The 18,646-nt window shown below is 42.0% G+C and overlaps 2 protein-coding genes across 6 annotated transcripts in view; one reads left to right on the top strand and one right to left on the bottom strand.

Annotated features, from left to right (window-relative positions):
• The first annotated feature begins 744 nt into the window (after window positions 1-744).
• Window positions 745-17,486, top strand: LOC118416937 (serine-rich adhesin for platelets-like). 4 transcript variants are annotated; one of them, XM_035822268.1, is made up of 27 exons: window positions 746-881; window positions 1,681-1,730; window positions 2,230-2,307; window positions 2,538-2,563; window positions 3,448-3,513; window positions 3,967-4,034; window positions 4,675-4,705; window positions 4,905-4,951; window positions 5,321-5,388; window positions 5,569-5,636; window positions 6,024-6,186; window positions 6,585-6,980; window positions 7,233-9,747; window positions 10,734-10,876; window positions 11,111-11,218; window positions 11,428-11,537; window positions 11,881-11,983; window positions 12,202-12,318; window positions 12,588-12,675; window positions 12,934-13,047; window positions 13,303-13,342; window positions 13,559-13,717; window positions 14,254-14,354; window positions 14,633-14,784; window positions 15,170-15,273; window positions 15,705-15,830; window positions 16,395-17,486. In XM_035822268.1, the coding sequence occupies exons 2-27, from the start codon at window positions 1,689-1,691 to the stop codon at window positions 16,525-16,527; spliced, it is 5,166 nt and encodes a 1,721-aa protein (XP_035678161.1). In that variant the 5' UTR covers window positions 746-881; window positions 1,681-1,688; the 3' UTR covers window positions 16,528-17,486. The 4 variants fall into 4 exon arrangements, with proteins under 4 accessions (XP_035678160.1, XP_035678149.1, XP_035678161.1 ...); XM_035822267.1 differs by having other exon boundaries at window positions 745-881; window positions 4,681-4,705; window positions 6,585-9,747; XM_035822256.1 differs by having other exon boundaries at window positions 745-881; window positions 6,585-9,747.
• Window positions 17,487-17,709: 223 nt separating this feature from the next.
• The window catches only part of LOC118416996 (kielin/chordin-like protein), a 13,093-nt gene continuing 12,156 nt past the window's right edge, over window positions 17,710-18,646 (bottom strand). The window contains exons 14-15 of one of the 2 annotated variants that reach the window (XM_035822325.1): window positions 18,316-18,511; window positions 17,710-17,888 (exon numbers count right to left, since the gene is read on the bottom strand). In XM_035822325.1, coding sequence (XP_035678218.1) covers window positions 18,347-18,511 — 165 coding nt within the window. In that variant the 3' untranslated portion in view covers window positions 17,710-17,888; window positions 18,316-18,346. The remainder of the gene's footprint in view (window positions 17,889-18,315; window positions 18,512-18,646) is intronic. The other variant, XM_035822317.1, reaches the window with a different exon arrangement.

Raw genomic sequence — 18,646 nt, 5'->3', positions numbered from 1 at the left:
CACTTTTGAATAAAATATCTTTTCTAGTTCGTATCAATGTTCTGACATGTTTCTACAACGTGACGAACTATGCCAATGTTGACGGATGTCGGCCACCTAGGCAAAAGCTGAACGATTTGCTGCTGACACTGCGTTCGTACGCGTGTCTCAAAATTGTTTGTTTTACTCGAGGGAAATTGCTGGCATTAGTAAGACTGTGTAACACACAGATAATTAAAAGATGCACAATAACAACGAAATAGAGCTGTCTACGAAACGTTACTGTAAGACAAGCATAGACACATTAAAATCTTTCATCGCGAAACCTTCTTGTCATTCCACCATGCAATATGTCTTCATATCTACACAATATGAACATCAATCATCTTATTTTTCCCGGTCTCGGTGATATCTAGATGCACACTAGCTCAATCAATCAATCAATTTGAAATTATCAATCAACACTTTATCATAGATCGATCAACTTTACTTAAGTCAACAGTGAGCAATGATATCCTGTCTGAGTGTTTTGACCAGTTTTTGCCAATTTTCGCTAACTGAACCTTGCACAAATGGAAACATCGTTTCGAATTCAAAACCATGTGACTACAGATCATAACTTTGTTTACTAAACCTAAATGATTTGAATTATATTGTAGAGACAGTAAAATCTGACCAGTTTAAACTTTTTCACGATCCAGAATAAACAGTTTGGTTTGTGCCACCAACTGGTGATGATTGAGCTCATTCGAGGCACGTTTCTTGAGGTGTTGCCAAAAACAGGTCTGACCTCTGACGTCACGCAAGTACACTTCTCTGATTGGCCGAAACCGTGTATATCCCAACATGCACAGCGGTTTTGAAGAAGGAGAGCGGACATTTTGAATGTGATCCGTTGTTTGGTAAGTATTTATCGTAGCTTTTCATCCATTTCCTGGCTTTAATGTACGTCGTATTTTACAAGTAAATAGTAGAATATCGACTCCATCTTGGTATTATGTTTGCGTATTATTCCTATTGGTGGCATAATTAGAACTCTTTCGATATTAAACGAAAACTATGCCAGTCATGTTTCCTCGTCAAAGACTCAAACAGTCATAAATTTTCTCGTTTTCAACTCCCAAAAATTAGATCAATCGTATTTGGAGCATGTACAGGCCAAATGCAATAGATTCCGTATCTTGAAAAAGGTATTTACTAACAATAGAATGGGTTGGCCTATGCATAAGGAAACCTGTTCATGACGAAAACTTGTTTTCATGGCCAAAAATAATGGACACAGGGTTCTCCCCAGAATTTTTTTATTATACTTTTTTATAGTGGAGGGGCTGGCAAAAATAACCCCGAACCAACGAGCTGCACTTTCATGAAAATGGGTTCAAATACTACAAGTATAATGTATTATTATAGTGATTCCTTTGTTGTGAATTGGCAAAACGACTATTGTTTTAATCATCGCCCATTCACAAGTTTTTGCAGACAAATTATGCCGACTGGAAAAGTGATGCCACTTGGCACAAAAATCTGTCAATTTTTATTAATTTTAGCAAAACTAACCAAGAAAAAAGGTAAGAAACACACTAAATTTCAAAAGTAGTATGGTGGAGCTTAGGAGTATAGTGGAGGGCCTCCGTTATTCCATCCTCAGGGGAGAACTCTGATGGACATGCCTTCACCTGCTCGTTTTCATAATTTTTGCAGGAATCAAGATGCAGTCGGCAGCTTCAAGAAGGAAAAGGAGATCATCCTCGGTAGGCAATGTTTCTGTTTCTATGCCTGCTATTGCGATACACATCTTTTGCGATACACATCTTGGGGACAAATTATATTTTGTGTATTTGTTTATATACATTTTGTATCATATTTTTTTGAGATAGGAAACATACATAAAATTAGGTGACTCATCAAGGAGTGTGCAAGTAATTAAGGAAATCTACTAGTGACGTCCTTGTTGTTGATTTTAATGCTTCTGCAAAATCATAAACTAATTTTCCACATGATGTGCACAGTGAAATAATCAGGAGTCTAGCCTTTTTGTGCTTTTAGGCTTAGTTTTAGCTAGTAACAAGCAGAAGCTGGACTAGAATTAGTAAAAGTAAAAACCCAAACCAAAGGAACCTAGAACTTAGAGACTTCGCCTAGTGATATGATACATGCAAGGTAACAACATGTAATTCTATATAGAATTAACCTTACACTTTGTTCAGAGCATTGTCAAGACATGCACACATAATATGTTGTACTTTTCAGATCCTGAAAGTTGGAGGAAGGTCTCCATCCAGAAATGCATTCCAGGACCTGAATGGCCGAGACCCTCTCGATCTCCAGGTCTCTATCATACTACAGTTTATAGCGTGTTTCATGGATAATCTAGTTAGCATGGTACCTTTAGCCTGGTTAGATGTACATTTTGTTAATTAAAGTTAAAGAATGGCTTATTGTATTGTGAAAGTGTAAGTAGCAGACTTAGTGTTATTTAACAGTTACTAGTAATGGTGTAATGGTAACCATTGTGTTTTGCAGTCTACATACATTCATAGTCACCCTTCCTTTTTCAGGAAGGACAAGGCGTACCCCTTAAAAGGTAATGCCCTTAAGACTTATTATCAGTTTGACATATGTAATTACCTATGCAAGTAATCTCTGCATAGCCTCTGTCAGTCAACATTGACCATGGTAAGGTCCTAATTCACATCAATCCTACAGCATTGGATACAGCTAAACAACAGTATGCTTTGAATATTTTTTTTCTTGTTGGACCAGTCCAGAAAAAATGCGCCGCCGACCTAAAAAAAATCAGTGAACTGGATTTTGGACCTGTTAGAAAATGAACAGATTATGCCAGCAGGCATTCTTGTGTTTTGGGCTTACAGGTCCAAGAAGTAGAAGAGAGTTGACAGTCATTTTTATCAAGTTTATACAGTCAAACTCTGTCTGAAACAGAGGCAGTTAGTGTTGTTAATGTGAAGCCAGTGGATGTGGTATACTCCACCAAACTGAATCCTTTGTAGTGAAATGGACCATTGTTTTTAGTATCGCCCATTTACAAGATTTCAAAGATAATTAAGTTCAGGTCTGAACCTGGACCTGATCCTCTGGATCTGGACCGTACCTGTACCTGAGTTTTCTGTACCGGTACCCACCCCTAATGTGTACATATACTATATAGTACCTCTTGCTGTCCAATTTTAAACAGTATAAAACTTTCTAGTATTAGAAAGTCCACTACTGGTAGTTCCATCACCCAGTCAGACCCGGGTCACCAGTAGGCTTTGTACAAACTGCCCTAGCAATTTACTGTACATTTACATGAACATGTTCCACTGAGTGACCTCTTGGTCAGAGCCATTACTGTAAGTACCAGAACAAGGGCAGTCAGGGGAAGTAATTTTGTTACAAAGCTATATCATGTTGATATGATGATCACACGTCGTGACCCTTGCTGACCTTTGCTTGTTCTTAACAAAGGGATCCAGAGCCAAAGTCCAGAAGGCCATCGAGGAGGGTGAGCTTTGCTGACACATACCAAGTCAAGTAAGTTGTCTTCTGTAATTTCTATTTTTTCTTTGATATAAATGTCATACTCATGGTCCCATAGGATTTTCAACACAGACATACCAGTAACAGCACAAGCAGCCCACTGTCATCAGAAATAGGAGGAGGACAATGATGAAAAAGAAAAGATTTAGTTTTAATCATTGGTTTTGTCACCATTTTTTTGTTTGTGTGTGTGTTGGCCTAAAGTACATTGGCAGCAAAAAAGATATTCTTATGTGTACCTGCAAGCTGACTTCTGATGTACTGAGAGACTGAGATAATTGTGTTGTTTTTGTCATAATGTCTGTTGGAATGCCACTACATTGCTAGTCCTGTTTTTACTGCCATAGAAATACATTCCCATTCTGATTGAAAGCTACCCTGAACATTTCTAATTCATGTACATTGTAACACCAAACCTGAAGTGTTTCTTTTGTGTGTCCTTATCAGGGAGTTTCTGACAGAGAAAGATGCTGCGAGTCTGGGACTGTGGGAGAACTCACAGACGGAGGATCCAGGTACAGTTTCCAGTTTCTTATCTAATTCTAAGGCTATTCTGGTAAATTCATATTATCTCCAAGCAGATGAAGAAAGCAAGGATCGTAATGTTTCTCAAGCTCCCGTTTCTGTGGATCACCGGGACTTCTTACTTTCTAAACTGGGCTTGTGCAATGTGTTCTTCCACACATGTGGGAAGGTCTAGTGTTCCTCAGAACTGGGACCTTGAGAAACATTATGATTTTGCTATTTTATATATGCCTAGGGACTAATATTCTTTATTTATATTATTTAAAAACTCTATTTTATAGATGGCATCTACACACACATTAATTTTGTGCAAAAATGTAGAGCTGACACCAGTACTTAGCTGTGTACCATCCTATTTCTACTGGGGCTCCTTACACTCGCTACCCATAAGGAGCCCCAGTAGACATAGAATGATACTCAGGCAACTAGTTCTAGGAGAGAGGGTGTAACTCAAGAATTTTATGTTGGCAGGCAACTTGACAAGATGGTTCTGTGATCATAACATGGCAGTGTAGCACCATTATTTGGCAAAAAATTATCAATTTCTTGGATAGCTTCATGTCCTTGAAAAAAATCAGATGGAGATGAAAGTTATTCACTAATCTGTTTTTCTTTATACCAACACTTTAACAGCAGGACAGGCTGAGGATGGAGTCTTTAGGTATGTTAGAATATTTATTAAATGATGTCATTTTATTTCATTTCAAGCAATTCAAGTTCTTAAGTTGACCTTGAAGGACCATTGTTTTCCATTTATTTTGATTACAGCATTACAATTTGACATTTTTTTGTTGAATTTCTTCAAATTCTTGTTTAGACGTATAATTTTGAAACTATAATCATACATTATTTATTTCCAGTGCAAGTGTTGCTGAATCTACTACAACTGCTAAAGCCACCATATCAGGTACAAATGTATTTTTCTTACAGTCCATCACGATCATTTGTAATATCAGAGCTTTTGTGTGGTGTACTTGAACCTGAAGATGGTATCTATTATGGTACACTAATGGCTTTTCTAGAGAAACAACCAAACTTTCAGCCAAATGTAGTCTTTTGGACTCAATTGTTTTACATATGGGACCTTGCAAATGTTTGTTGTGGCTTCATTTCTAGTACATTTTTGCTGTGACATGTCCAAAACCATGAAACTGAGAAGATGTATTACTAATTGTACTACACAGTTATTTCAACCACAAACTTGAGAAACCTCCTAAATTCAGTTTCACTTTGGTTCATTGATTGACCTGATTTCCTCCCTATTGTCCTTAATCAGCCTCAGGCTTAGATACTTTACTGAATGGCCCCATCAAGAGTCCTGCCGCTTCTCAGGACATTCCTGTGGTGAGTTATCTGAGAACATAAGTTATTTCTTTCTTTACCTTTCCTTAACCTGTAGATCAAGAACAGACAGTAAGATTTTCAAAAATGTTCAAAGTGCTTTGATTTGGTTGAAATATATACACTCTATTGTCTTGCAAGGTATGCGGCTTTTTCTGACATTTTTTTGCCGTCTGTCCCCAGGCTGCTCCTGTGGTTTGTGAGCCACCTGTTGTGAGCAGTGGTGAGGAGTCAGGCACCCAACAGACAAGGTTGGAAATACAACAGTGATGTTATCAATTTAGGACTGGATTTCTCAGTGTTCAAAATACATTTTCAGCTGAGATTTAAATTAGCTATACGCCTATACCCGTCGGCCCATTTGCATACAAACACTTGATTCTGAATTTGGTTAGGGTATGTTTGCATTTGATCATTCAGATGCATGTAGGATGTAAGAAGGAAAGAGCTGTCATAAAACACTGCAATCTTCTTTCACAACATCTGGCTGGAGATGCTCCTGTAAACAATTCTGGTTTTCAATTTGTTTTACAATAAAATGTAGTCTAACCTCCCTGCTGTGTTACCCAATGACCAATATGTAGCCAAACACCTGCTTCAGAGTGTCAAAGGTCACAAAATCCTCTGTACTCCTGTAGGACCTTTGACCCTGAGGCAGAGAACACAGCCCCTCTGGTGGACAGTAAGTCATTCCTCGCACGGCTGATGGGCGGGGCCGGTTCCCAAGGCAATGCTGGGTCACCTGACCTGTCCATGTCCTGTTCCTCTCACACCTTCAACAACACCATCATCTTTGGCCAGGTGAGTTAGTTGTGAGTTAGTTGTTAGAGTTTATCCTATTCTATCGCCAGTTTACAGCGATCCTTTTCACTCATGCATAATATACCCGTTCGCTCCAACCATCTTTTCCACGCATAAGATACCAGTTCTGTGCAACTTCTTGTTGTCGGCAAGTGCCAATCATTTCACTGTTTACGGGTGCCAGACTGTTGTGTGGGATAGACCAAAGGAGCAAGGAGCTATCATACAAGATGAATGACTGGCTAGGTACCTTGAGTCACATTCTTGTGGTAAATTCTAGTTGATGACCATAGATACAAATGTAGCATAATTCCATAGTCAGTACACACTAAGGACTTGGTGCTACATTGGCAGTGAGAAGGATGAATAAATGCATAATTTTTCTGTCCCATCATCAGGACCCGAACATCACCTCGTCCCTGAACATGACCTGCATGGACGAGACATTCGCTGCACAGGACAACGCGATTCTTGGCTCTGATAATAGCGTGATAAAAGCACAGCAACAGGACAGCAAGGGGACAATCGACGCTGGCAGCTTCCTCTCAAAGTTCATGCAGCAGAGGCCAGCCCTGTCAGAGGACAGGCCTATTAGCAGTGGGGACCACACAGTTGTGTTTGGAGATGGGGATCAGGGCAATGACATGGACTTCACTGTCGCTTTTAGCGCCAGACAAGAGAAGGTCAGCTTGGAAAAGGAAGGGGCAGCTCAGAGGCAGTTTGGTGCGGCAAAAACGTTTGTATCCGTCGAAGACAAAACCACCGTCTTCAGTAATGTGGAGGTAGGTGCAGACATGGATTTCACGACTACCATCAGCAGCATCAGTACGAGCCAAGAAAGTGTTCACCTACAGCAAACATTTAAGACAGAAGAACAAGACAAAACCACTGTCTTCAGCAACACCCATACTGGTGCAGACATGGATTTCACAACTACCATCAACTGCATCAGTACGAGCCAAGAAAGTGTTCACCTACAGCAAACATTTAAGGCAGAAGAACAAGACAAAACCACTGTCTTCAGCAACACCCATACTGGTGCAGACATGGATTTCACGACTACCATCAGCAGCATCAGTACGAGCCAAGAAAGTGTTCACCTACAGCAAACATTTAAGACAGAAGAACAAGACAAAACCACTGTCTTCAGCAACACCCATACTGGTGCAGACATGGATTTCACAACTACCATCAACTGCATCAGTACGAGCCAAGAAAGTGTTCACCTACAGCAAACATTTAAGGCAGAAGAACAAGACAAAACAACTGTGTTCAGCAACCCTAATACTGATGCAGACATGGATTTTACAACTACTATCAACAGCATGAGAATGGAACCACAAACTGTTCCAACGCAACCACCTTCAATGGCAGAAGAACTTACTCAGGACAAAACCACTGTCTTTGGGGAAATTGAAGCTGGTGCTGACATGGAATTCACTACGGTCATTGGCAGTGAGGATAATGGAAACCACGTTTCTGGCCAGGACAACTCCATACAGCCTCAGAAACTTGCCCAAGACAAAACCGTTGTCTTCAATAATGTTGAGTGTGGCGCAGACATGGAATTCACTGCGGTCATCGGCAGTGACGGTTCAAGACAGAACATTATGACTGACCCGGCCAAGCCTCAGAAACTTACCCAAGACAAGACTGTAGTTTTCAGTCATGTTGAGAGCGGTGCAGAGATGGAGCTCACCACTGCCATCAGCGGCAACTCCGAGCAGCAGCAGCATCCTGAGATCACATGCCCACCAGTGCTACAAGAAGCTGCACAAGACAGGACGACAGTGTTTTGGGATGCTGAGACAGGCGGAGACATGGAATTCACTGCCGCGGTCGGAAGCCTCCAACCAGACACTGACGATGTTTCTTCACATGCCCCACTTGTCCAGCGTGAGGAAACCAACATTATCGGTGGGACAGAGGGAGGCATGGACTTAACAGCGTGTGTTTCTGATCTACAAGCTGCAACAAATCGTAGAGGGATGATCTCTCCACTTGTCAGCAATCCACAGGGGGAATTCCAACTTGCCAAAGACAGCCCAGAAAAAACAAAGATCCTCGGGTTCAACACACAGGACGGAGACATGGAGCTGACCACAGTCGTTCCAGAGCAGAAAGTTGGGGACGACAGTCAGTCCCTAGCAGCAGTACTAACGGAAGGGACCAGAGCACTCTCCACTCAGGATACGGGCGGGATGGAGCTAACCTGCCAGTTTGAGCCCACAGGGAACCAGAAGAAGCCTTCTAAGCTCAACAGGTTGAAGAGGAGACTGTCAGAAATGGCAGGAGAAACCACTCGGGTCTTCGGGGGTGAAGACACGGCAATGATGGAGCTAACAGTTGGCATCGGTACCATCGCAGAACCAGAAGTATCAAGTAGAAACGACATGTTCTCAACTCAAGACAGGACGGAAGCTGCTGGTGGTGAGAAGACAGCACTGTTGGACCTTACTGTTGGCATTGGGGGCACGCTCAACACTCAGACGCTGTCAGAAAATCAGGACAGTGACAAGACCAGAGTTTTTGGCAGTGAGAACACGGCTAGGATGGATCTGACACATGGTTTTGGTGGGATCTTAGATGGAAACAACATGTTGCACTCTGCCAAAAGTGTACAGAAAGCGAGCATGCCTGTTGTGCAAGACAATTGTGGTAGCTCAGAGGAGAGGAGTTCAGGAATGGCTGACCTCCCCAGAAGCACCAAGGAAACAACTGACAGAACGCAGGTGTTTGGTGCAGAGGATGACGGTATGGAGATGACTCGATGTCACACTGGGGTGATATCCGAAGACTCCAGCCTCCTTGTGTCTGCCAAGAGGAGAAAGACGACAGCACAAGGAAAAAGAGTCAGTTTTGGTCCCAGTCAAACCCTTGCCACAGCCTCAGCAGGCTTGCCCACCATGGCAACATTAGACATGACCGAGAGGACTAAGATTTTTGGCTCCGACATGACGGCCTCAATGGATGTGACAAGTTGCACTGGTGGCATACTCGGACAGGCAGCTCCTCAAGGTACCCGGGAAACCCCCGGCAGGCCCCTGTCCAGCCTTGCAGACCTCACCAGCTTCCAGCAGCTCAGTAAACCCCGGAGTAGCCTCCCGCTGTTGAGAAGCAGAACAAGCCTAGTGTCCACGGCTAGAAGAGCTTCTGCAGCAGCAGCCAGCATGACAGATCCTCAACAAGACACTGACTCAGCTCCATCTCCTCAACAGCAAGAAACACCAGAGACAGTCACTACAGCACAAACAGTGGCAGAGGAAGTTTTGGAACCGGCTACAACTCCACCATCCAGTGACAGTGATGTGGCTGTTGAAGAAGCCCCTCAAAGGAGAACAGAGACAGATATTGGCCCCCCAATGGTGGAAAACAGGCCGCCTGTCCCACCTCTCTCCATCATACCTGTGACAGGTGACAACCGAGGTGATGCCGGCATCATCAGTCCAGAGTTCGACCTACAGAATGAGCAGCTGGAACTGGTGGAGACCACAGCAGAGTTCCTGGCAGCCGTGTGTCAGGAAAACTTGACACTGCCTTCTACCAAGCCACCAGCTGCAGGTAAAGGATGTTTCTTTCATCTCCAGACAAATTTTAACATTGCATTGCAGAATAGGCAAATTGCAGTAAAATCTGGAGAGAGATATCTACATTTAGTACCAATACTACCATGGGTCAATTTGAATTTGGAAGAACAGACAGTTAAACCCGTCCGAGCAACCACCTGGCGCAGGCAACCACCTGCCGTCAGAGGACACATTGAAACAGTCCTGTCCATTTTTACATAGTGAAGACCCCCTCCCAAGCAACCACCTGTCTTCCCCAACCGGCAACCACTTTTTTACAGTCCCAAAGGGGCATTCAACCTGCCCCAACCAACCAAAATTGATTGACAGCAGCTAGCAGCCATTTTCTATGAAGAATTATGTACTCGGCACAGTTACCCTGGACTTCTTTTCTTTACGTAAGGGAATATCAGTCAAGCATATTGACAATGTGCACCGTGCAAAATGATTATCAGTGAGAATTTTGACATACTGGTAGAGAAATTGAAAGCACTTGTTTGGGCTGTTGAAGGAAACAGACAACTACAAAACAAACCATGTTTGATTGTTAGACAAACTCAGCTCTGATTGTTAAACAATGGTTTCTTGAAATTTGTTTTGGGATTGAAAACTGTGCATCTCTTGTAGATATGTTTCCTGAGAACTAACTGAAAGATGTATATCATGCGAACCGTATCATTTATTATTTTTGTTCGCCAACCAACCAACTAGTCGGGAGCAACCTCCTGTCCTCAGCAATCATTTTTGCACGGTCCCTTGAGTGGTTGCTCAGGACAGGTTTGACTGAATTAAAAAAATTCAGACAAACATATTGTTGGTGATTTAAAGGATACCAAAGTCATGTTGTAGTACTAGTAGGACAGAAATGATAGTATGGGTATATATGCAGTTACAATGTTACATAGTTGATCCTAATAGCAACTCAAATTCACAGAAAAAAAGGATGTTGAGCCCTGGTGTTGTTGATTTCTTGTCTCCCAGTGCCATCCCAGTACAGCTCCTCCACCCTCCCCACGGACCTGTCACACGCCAATAGCACTCTCCTGGACGTGACCTGTAGGTCAAACTCAAGTTCAGACAGGTCTGCACTGGGAGCCACTGGCATGGAAGTGCAAGATGACATGGTAATGTTTTCACGCTTCCTTTTCTTTAAATCAAAGTCAAAAATGGAAAGATTTCTGTCGGAGTAAATCTGTTGTCTAATTTCTTATTTTTCACTAATGATAATAAGCATGTAAGTAATTGTAGCTGAAAATGAAATAAAATTATATATTCCATGTAATAGTAAACAGGAACAGAGGTTTTTCTTCACTTCAAACATATGAACTATTGTTATGATCTGTTTTCCTTTGTAACAGACCCTCCCGCAACAGGGCAGGCTGTCAGTGTCCCAGTTCCTGACGTACTGCAACATCGTGTTCCAGGACCAGGGGAAGGACAGGAGGAGCATCATGCCTCTCATCAAGGTAACATGTTTGTGTCACTAGGTGTATGTATAATCAGTACATCACCACATGATATAAATATACCTTTGTTCGTTTGTTTATTGTTAACAGAGTGACCCACCAGGGACCCTGTATGACCACGTTTATTTGTTTGTTTGTTTATTGTACACAGAGTGACCCACCTGAGACCCTGTATGACCCCTGTTTGTTTGTTTGTTTATTGTACATAGAGTGACCCACCTGAGACCCTGTATGACCACCTGGAGATCCTGAGCAGCCTCCTGCCCCAGGCACATGTGTACGAGTGGAGCTGCAACAAACTGCAGGAGCACATCGGAAGGTCTGTGTCCATATAGCTTAACCTTGTTGGACACATTTTTCCTTGTTGAAGTCACTTCTTGGCAAACTTCCTACTAAACCCCAACCAGAACTGAGAACACCTCAATATGGTGCTGTCACTGCCATGATATCGGGGAGAGAGAAGTTTGATGGGTGCAATTTTTTATCATTTTCATTATCAGCACCAAGTTTGAACATAGGGAACATTGAAACCCATACATATTGCCTGTCTTTCGTGTCACAATCTCTCGATTGGAAGAGTAGCTCTTCTTCAACTGAACTAGTCGAGGGATCAGTTTCCTCTCACCTGTAGCATGAAGCCTATTTCTATCCTTCTCTTTCAGTACAAGGCAACTAGTGAAACAGCAGGAGGAGCGCCTGGACCAGAGTAACCCAGTCCTGTTCTTAGAAGCGCAGAAGATGTTGCAAGACGGGAGACTGAAGGAGGTAAGGCACAGAAGTACATCTCAGAAATGTTCTCTCACTAACAGCTACGAGGAAACTGCGGACTACATTTTGTGTGTGCCAAAGAGTAACTTTCTGCTCTTATGCTTTTATTTTGCTTTTATGTTGAATTCCAATTTTTTTTTTAAATCCAAGTACTAGCCAGTTGAATTTGTGTGGCCTAAAAAGGCATCATTCATATTCCTCCATGTGTCTCCCAGGTTGATCAGCTGAAGAAGGACATGGAGTCCTTAAGATCCTGCTGTAAGAAACAGGCCAAGACAGAGTGGCACCAGTGGAACTATAAGATGTCAGGCACCATCGTGGAATCACTGAAGGTTTGCACTTTCTGCTGCAAAACGGACATACTTCTCTAAACTATAAACCCAAGAACCTGCCTTACATAATTTGCCAGGCTAATAAGTTCAGCTAGTTTTGCAACCATAATTTCTTCAGGTAACAGGCTAAGGTAAGCCAACATGCCTGTGTGAGCCTCCATACCTACATGTAGGTGGGCCACAACAGCTTGGCATGCCATATTTGATTCTGGCAAGGGCTAAGATCACACATATTTATCAGTCTCAGTTGTTACTTTTTTTCCCTGCAGGAAGAACATGCAGACATGAAGGCAGGTGTGGAAGAACTGGACGCTTCCCTACAGAAAATAGACCAAAGTTTAGCTGCGCTCGACAATGGTAAGTTTGTGAGATTGAAATGAAAAATAAGGAAAGCCAACCTTTGCCAGTGATTTATATGTACTTTAATGTAAACATTTCTTGGGTTGAATAAGCCATGATCCAGTTGCTTATGTAGTCTTAGACAATATTCAGTCGAGAGAGAAAAATACAATGAAGTTAGATAATAATGCGTTCACCAAGGTGATTATCTCTCTACAAAGTGTCCACTCCAGCAAGATAGATATTGATGGTACTGCTACGATGAATCTGTTTCAGTTGAGAAGGATTTGGAAGATGCCATTATAAATTTGGAGGGGATGGAGCTGCCGTCTGAAGAGGACATTCAGAGATTGAAAAAACAACAGGCTGAACTGTTGCAGAAAGAGGAGGGTGAGTCTGGAGTAGCTACCTTTGTCTCAAACCTTAGATAACATAGAGTGCTAACAGATATTACATAGGCAGGCTAGACAACATTGCTGCTTTTATTTATTTTTTAAAGAGCCAGATGTTTCAGATAGCAGCCACTATCTTCCCAATGTCCAAAATGAATTTTGATTTCTATGCACTGATAAGTAGTTTCATGAATCTATAATTCCATTCCAGTAGTGTTGTATTAATGAGCTGTTGTCTTCCAACTTGTTACAGAACTTGCTGCATCTCAACAGGAACAAGAACATTTGAAAAGGTATTTTTGTTTATATCAGTAACGTTCTTGGCAACTAAAGTTCCACAACCCCATGCCTTTGCCAAATGATTTTACCTTTACAACTGGAGTATTAATTGTGTTTGTCATTAATTATGCAAAGAACCAAAGAAATGAATTCATGTGGTCACATTGATGATAAATAATAGTTTGAAAGTGAATGTGAGACCAGTCGCCCACACCCTGCCTCCCCTGCAGCACCTGCGTGAGCCTGCAGCAGGAGAGGGAGGCCCTGGAGCTGCAGGTGGACCAGCTGCAGCTGCAGCAGGCGGAGCTGGGCCTGCAGCAGGAGGGTGAGGACGGTCCCGCAGCTCAGGCCCTGCAGGAGCAGGTCAGGGCACTCAACAGGCTGCAGGGGTGAGTCATTTCAGTGCACAGTGTGGCCTGACATATTCTAGGTTCAAATCACTGAGAAGGCCTGATGTTGCACCCTTGGGAAAGGTAGTTCAGCGCTTTACAACTATCTAGCCTATCTAGCCATGGAGGTCCCGAGTTTGAGGAGAGCCACACTTCAACTTAAGTCATGATATTTGTGTCCCAGTCCTACTCATGTAATCCGTAACCACCAGGTTCAATGCCCAGAAGTGGCTTCTTGACCGTGCAGTGAACAAACTTGTTACAAAAATGGTCATTACAGTAGTGATGAAAAATTCTATAGTTTAGTCCTTTCTTACATAAGAAGTTGTTGAATCTACCTTATTACATCAAGTGGCAATATTAACATACAAATAGAATATCGCTGTGAAATACAAATGGTTGAAAACCTGGGACATACTCTTGTCATAATTTCTGAGTGGTAGATGGCTTTTGAACTCAAAAAGAACTGATATTAAGTTTGGGCCCCCAGCAGTTTTGTTTAGAACTGCAGACCTAATCCGAGAATGTTTCCCCAGCCTTGTGGAGTGGGACCTGGAGGAGCTGTCAGCTGCTCAGCTGCGTGTGACGTTTCTTCAGAAGTCCCTGCAGCTCACAGTGGTGTATGCTGGGGCAAAGGGTGAGTAGCATGCCATTGATTACTTTACCCACCAGGGATCTTAGGAACACGCGTGTGCATTTATGTGTCAGTGTGTTTCTCAGTGTGTGCGTGTGTGTGTAGCACACCTTAAGCACCTGTGAACTGTTATCTGAGCCCAAGTAGTTTTTTCTTACATAATGACAGGTTAGATCTGCAGTATTTCGTTATAAGTAAGAATTTTTAATCACTATGATGTGTGATTGCTTTTTTTTGTCGATAAGTACTTACTTCTTGGTCACATTACATCTGTCCCACAGACGAGTGTCAGAAGATCACAGATATCCAGCTGGAGTCGCTGCTGGCAGACGAGGCCGCGCCCTGGGCACACCTGTGCCATCGCATGGTTCTGGGAGCGCTGGACCTGTCACAACTGGTACACACCTACCCAACCTTTCCTACACAGAGCAAGGTATGCCATGTTCTGTAGCATATTTTATGGTCTCCATGAAAAATGGAGGTATTATTTTAGGTATGTCTGTGTGTCTGTATGTTTAATGTTTCTACATTTTTGAAGTCAGCATAACTCAACTTCTGTATGATTTCCGATGATACTTGGTTTGTTGATAAATGTTGGGAAGGAAGGGCAGGCCGTATTGAAATTCTACAGGGGAACTATGAGTATGACTAGTGTGAGACTGGTGGAAAGATTTCAGTGATCTGTAGATTGAATCTGCAATTAGTATATGCGACCATTGGTCCCTTGGCCAATAACAAGAGTATCATGGTAATTTTCCTGGTACATATATAGTTGATTGATACTTTTTTTTTCAATCTTTTTTTACATTGTATTTCAGCTTCTGCACAGAGTGTCGTTGCTGGTGTCAGAAGCCCGCAGGTTGGGAGATGAAGTACAGAGCATCGTCCTGAGGCACCCGTTCACCACTGTGGATGGCACAGAGTGAGTGGTCTTACAGAATCTTCTGTTTACAGGACAATTAACACTCAACATCATCATCATCATCCACAATTAACCCTGGTCACATGGAAACAAGATCTAGTAATTTTCCATGATTTAAGCCAAATGTTTCAGCATGTTACCAATATTGCAGTGAAGTTTTGAATGTAATCTATCATAACTTTATGTCAAACATATTTCTATCTATCCTCTGGAAACATGTAATAACTGTAAAAACTGGCAAGAGATTCGTTCATCGTTGTATATTTGAAATAGCTAGTGAAGTGTTGCTTAAAGATATGATTGGTCTATTTCAATGTTTTCAATTAGAAACAGATTTACCAAAGTCATGTGAATGTGTTGTAATGATACATTGGGAACACCCTGACGTATGCCCTCTGACCTCATGACCTGTTTGTGTTTGTGCCCTGCAGCCTGACTGTGGAGTTCTCCAGTGTCGAGGCTCACGCCAAGTTCTTTGTGACCTTCAACCTGACCCCAGGTGCCTACCCAAACCAGTTGGTCAAGTGCACCTGTACACACAGGATAGGTGCCATCAGGTGAGAATCATCCAGGTGTAACATTAGGCAGGTGCTAAACTACTGGTGTGTCCCTGTACACAGGGTATCTGAACCGCAAACCTTCTTTACAGTTTTTGATTCCCACTCTTCATACACTGTACAGGGTTTTCTAATGGATTGCAGTATGTGGGTGTGAGTCTATCAGTATACCAGTAGCCCTACATCATCTCTTACTTGTAGATAATGCCAAGGAATGCTTCTAAGTTCTTATACATGTAATGTCCAGACCTTTTAAGAGATGGTAGACTTGTTGGGCAAGCTATTTTCCAGTGACGTCAAGACTATGTTGACTACTTGAGTTGTAACACATCCCTCCATCCCACCTCCTATAAAATGATAGATGCTGTATAACTGCAGGCTGTGTTCAGAAATGTTCTTAGAGACTGTCCTGAATACGAGTTCTAAAGTTATAACACATCTCCCCACTGTTTATCCATCTGTTTCACCTCTGATATAGGCTGTATAACTGCAGGCTGTGTTCAGAAATGTTCTTACAGACTGCCCTGACTACTTGAGAAGTAACAAGTCCCTCCCTCCCTCCAGCCCGTCTGCAGTGGAAGGTGCCCTGTGCGGTGTCCCAGCAGGCAGCCTGTACCTGACCAGGATGGTGCAGTCTGTGGAAGAACTCATTCAACAACACGCTGACTCACTACGCCAGACACGCAAGGACCTCTAGCTCTATACTGCAGTTCAGAGATTGGTTTTCAATGGTTGAAAGCTTTGATGATATGGCAGCTTGATGTAGTGTGTAGGCATCTCAATATATCACCTTGCCTGAAAAACCCTGTACATATTTTTTATAATGTAATACTAAACATAATGACTACTTTGGTAACTTGTATGATCAATTTTATATTGATTGATTGTGTGTGTGTGTGTTTGGTAATACCTCATCATCATGAATACCAGCAAGTTTTTACATATTAGTTTTGATTAGCTTTAGTTTTATCATATGATCGTGTCAAAGAGTAATGTTCCAGTGTCCACATATCAGCCATCATGTCTTGACCCAATGGCTGTCCCAATGGTCAGAATTACTCAACCACCACCCTGACTTTCCAAATCTGTTGACCACTGTCTTGCTAAGATTACAAGGAAACTTACACCCGGTCCTTGTAATCCTGATTCACAAGCCCAAGATGGATATGTATTAACAGTTGTACCTGTATGTAAGCAGTACAGCATGTATTATATAAAAAAAGATTGTATTTGACATTGAGTTTCATTGCTAATCTTAAAGTTTATGGTTTTATAAAAGTAAAGAGAAAGAAATATCATTAATGTGTCATTAAACAAAAGGGCTGAAGAGAGTTTTTTGGTCTGTCGCAGGCTTTTATTCAGTTCAATGTAAAAGTGTATTTCTCTCCATTGCAGCTTGTCCAAACATTTTATGTTTGTTCCAAATCTCTCAGTTTTTCTGTAGAAGTTAGTTCTGTGATCGTTGAGCCCTTAACAGCAATTTGTACCTGTATATTATGCAAATAGAATATTATGAAATGCAGTCAAAATGATATGACTGGAGAAATCCCAGTTTGTTGACTTTGCTTCAAAGTTATCTTTTCTGTTGTGTGTAGTTAATGTTCTCTCCTAACTTCCTAAGACAGGTTTCTGTACAGATATGATATGATGAATAAAGATGGCAAGGAAAATTGTCCAGACCTGTCGTTTTCTTTAACAAGTCTATGTCTTAGATCATGATTTTTCAAATGTGAAACTATTATTATTGATTTACCACACCATGTGTACCACTAGTTCACTGGTAATGGCAAACACTGGGTGTCCTTTAAAAGTATCTGAAATTATAAGTTTGTAGCGATAAAAAAAAGGACTCAAGGACTGAAATGAGGGCTGTGGCAAATGCTCATGGAGACCAAACTTTATTTGGGGAAAAATGGGCAATCCACTGCTGCCATTCCCTTATTGCCACTAATCAAGCAGCTGCTGAGTCACCTATCACTTTGCTAGAAGCTTGTATCCTCCTGTGCATGTACCTAGTGTCACACAGGGCAGCAAGCAGTCTCCAATCAGAAGGGTTGCCTATAAGCAGATGAAATTTGAAATTATATCAAAACTATGAAAATGATTTAGAAGCAATGGTTTGCAGACACGTTTTTTTTTTAACTTTTGTTTTATAACCTAAATGTTTTATCTATGTTGAGCTTTTGTACATGAAATAACATTGTACATTGCAAATGTACATTTTTCAAGTACAGAGGTGAACATCATTGTTTCTTTTGCAAATTGAATGTGTAGGAATGAATATGTGTTCACAAGAGTGAGATTATAAATCCCTTATGCCAAAAAGCAGTTACTCAAGCAAGTGGATATGATTTTGGAAACTGGATATGATGTGTCAGTGATGAAAATTAGTGAATACTAGTTGAAACGTCTGACCATTTCCAATATCATATCCACTTGCTTGAGTAACTGCTTTTTGGCATAGCTTATTACTTGGATGTCTAACCTTCATCGACGTATAAATCCCTTACCCTCCTCTACATGGTCCCATAATCCCCAGTCGCGACGATCTCGCGGCAGACAGGGCAGCACTGCCCAGCTACGTCCACCGGGTTGGGGCATGCTGGGGCTGGGCATAGAATGGCTATGCAGGCCGGCGCCACTCCGGCTTCATAGCAGTTACACTCGGTGCAGTCGTCCGGCTGTAGGGCGGAGTAAGTAATGGATGGAATACGTACATCTAAAACACCGCCGTTATACCCCCTTCACATTATGCGCGGATTCGATCGGACGATGAGTCTGCGAGCTCTAAATTACGAGGAGGCATGACCCTGACG

Source organism: Branchiostoma floridae, chromosome 1, assembly GCF_000003815.2.
Source record: "Branchiostoma floridae strain S238N-H82 chromosome 1, Bfl_VNyyK, whole genome shotgun sequence".
NCBI classification, from domain to species: Eukaryota; Metazoa; Chordata; class Leptocardii; order Amphioxiformes; family Branchiostomatidae; genus Branchiostoma; species Branchiostoma floridae.
The sequence above is the reverse complement of the archived record's forward strand: the minus strand, read 5'-3'. Positions and strand labels throughout refer to the sequence as shown.

What these genes read in the sequence shown, in the direction of transcription:
- LOC118416937 (XM_035822256.1), top strand. Translation starts at nt 1,689, where the DNA reads ATGCAGTCGGCAGCTTCAAGAAGGAAAAGGAGATCATCCTCG. An exon ending in CTGCAGGAGCACATCGGAAG is followed by an intron (nt 11,538 to 11,880) that starts GTCTGTGTCCAT and finishes CTTCTCTTTCAG; the next exon opens with TACAAGGCAACTAGTGAAAC. An exon ending in GGTGTATGCTGGGGCAAAGG is followed by an intron (nt 14,355 to 14,632) that starts GTGAGTAGCATG and finishes TCTGTCCCACAG; the next exon opens with ACGAGTGTCAGAAGATCACA.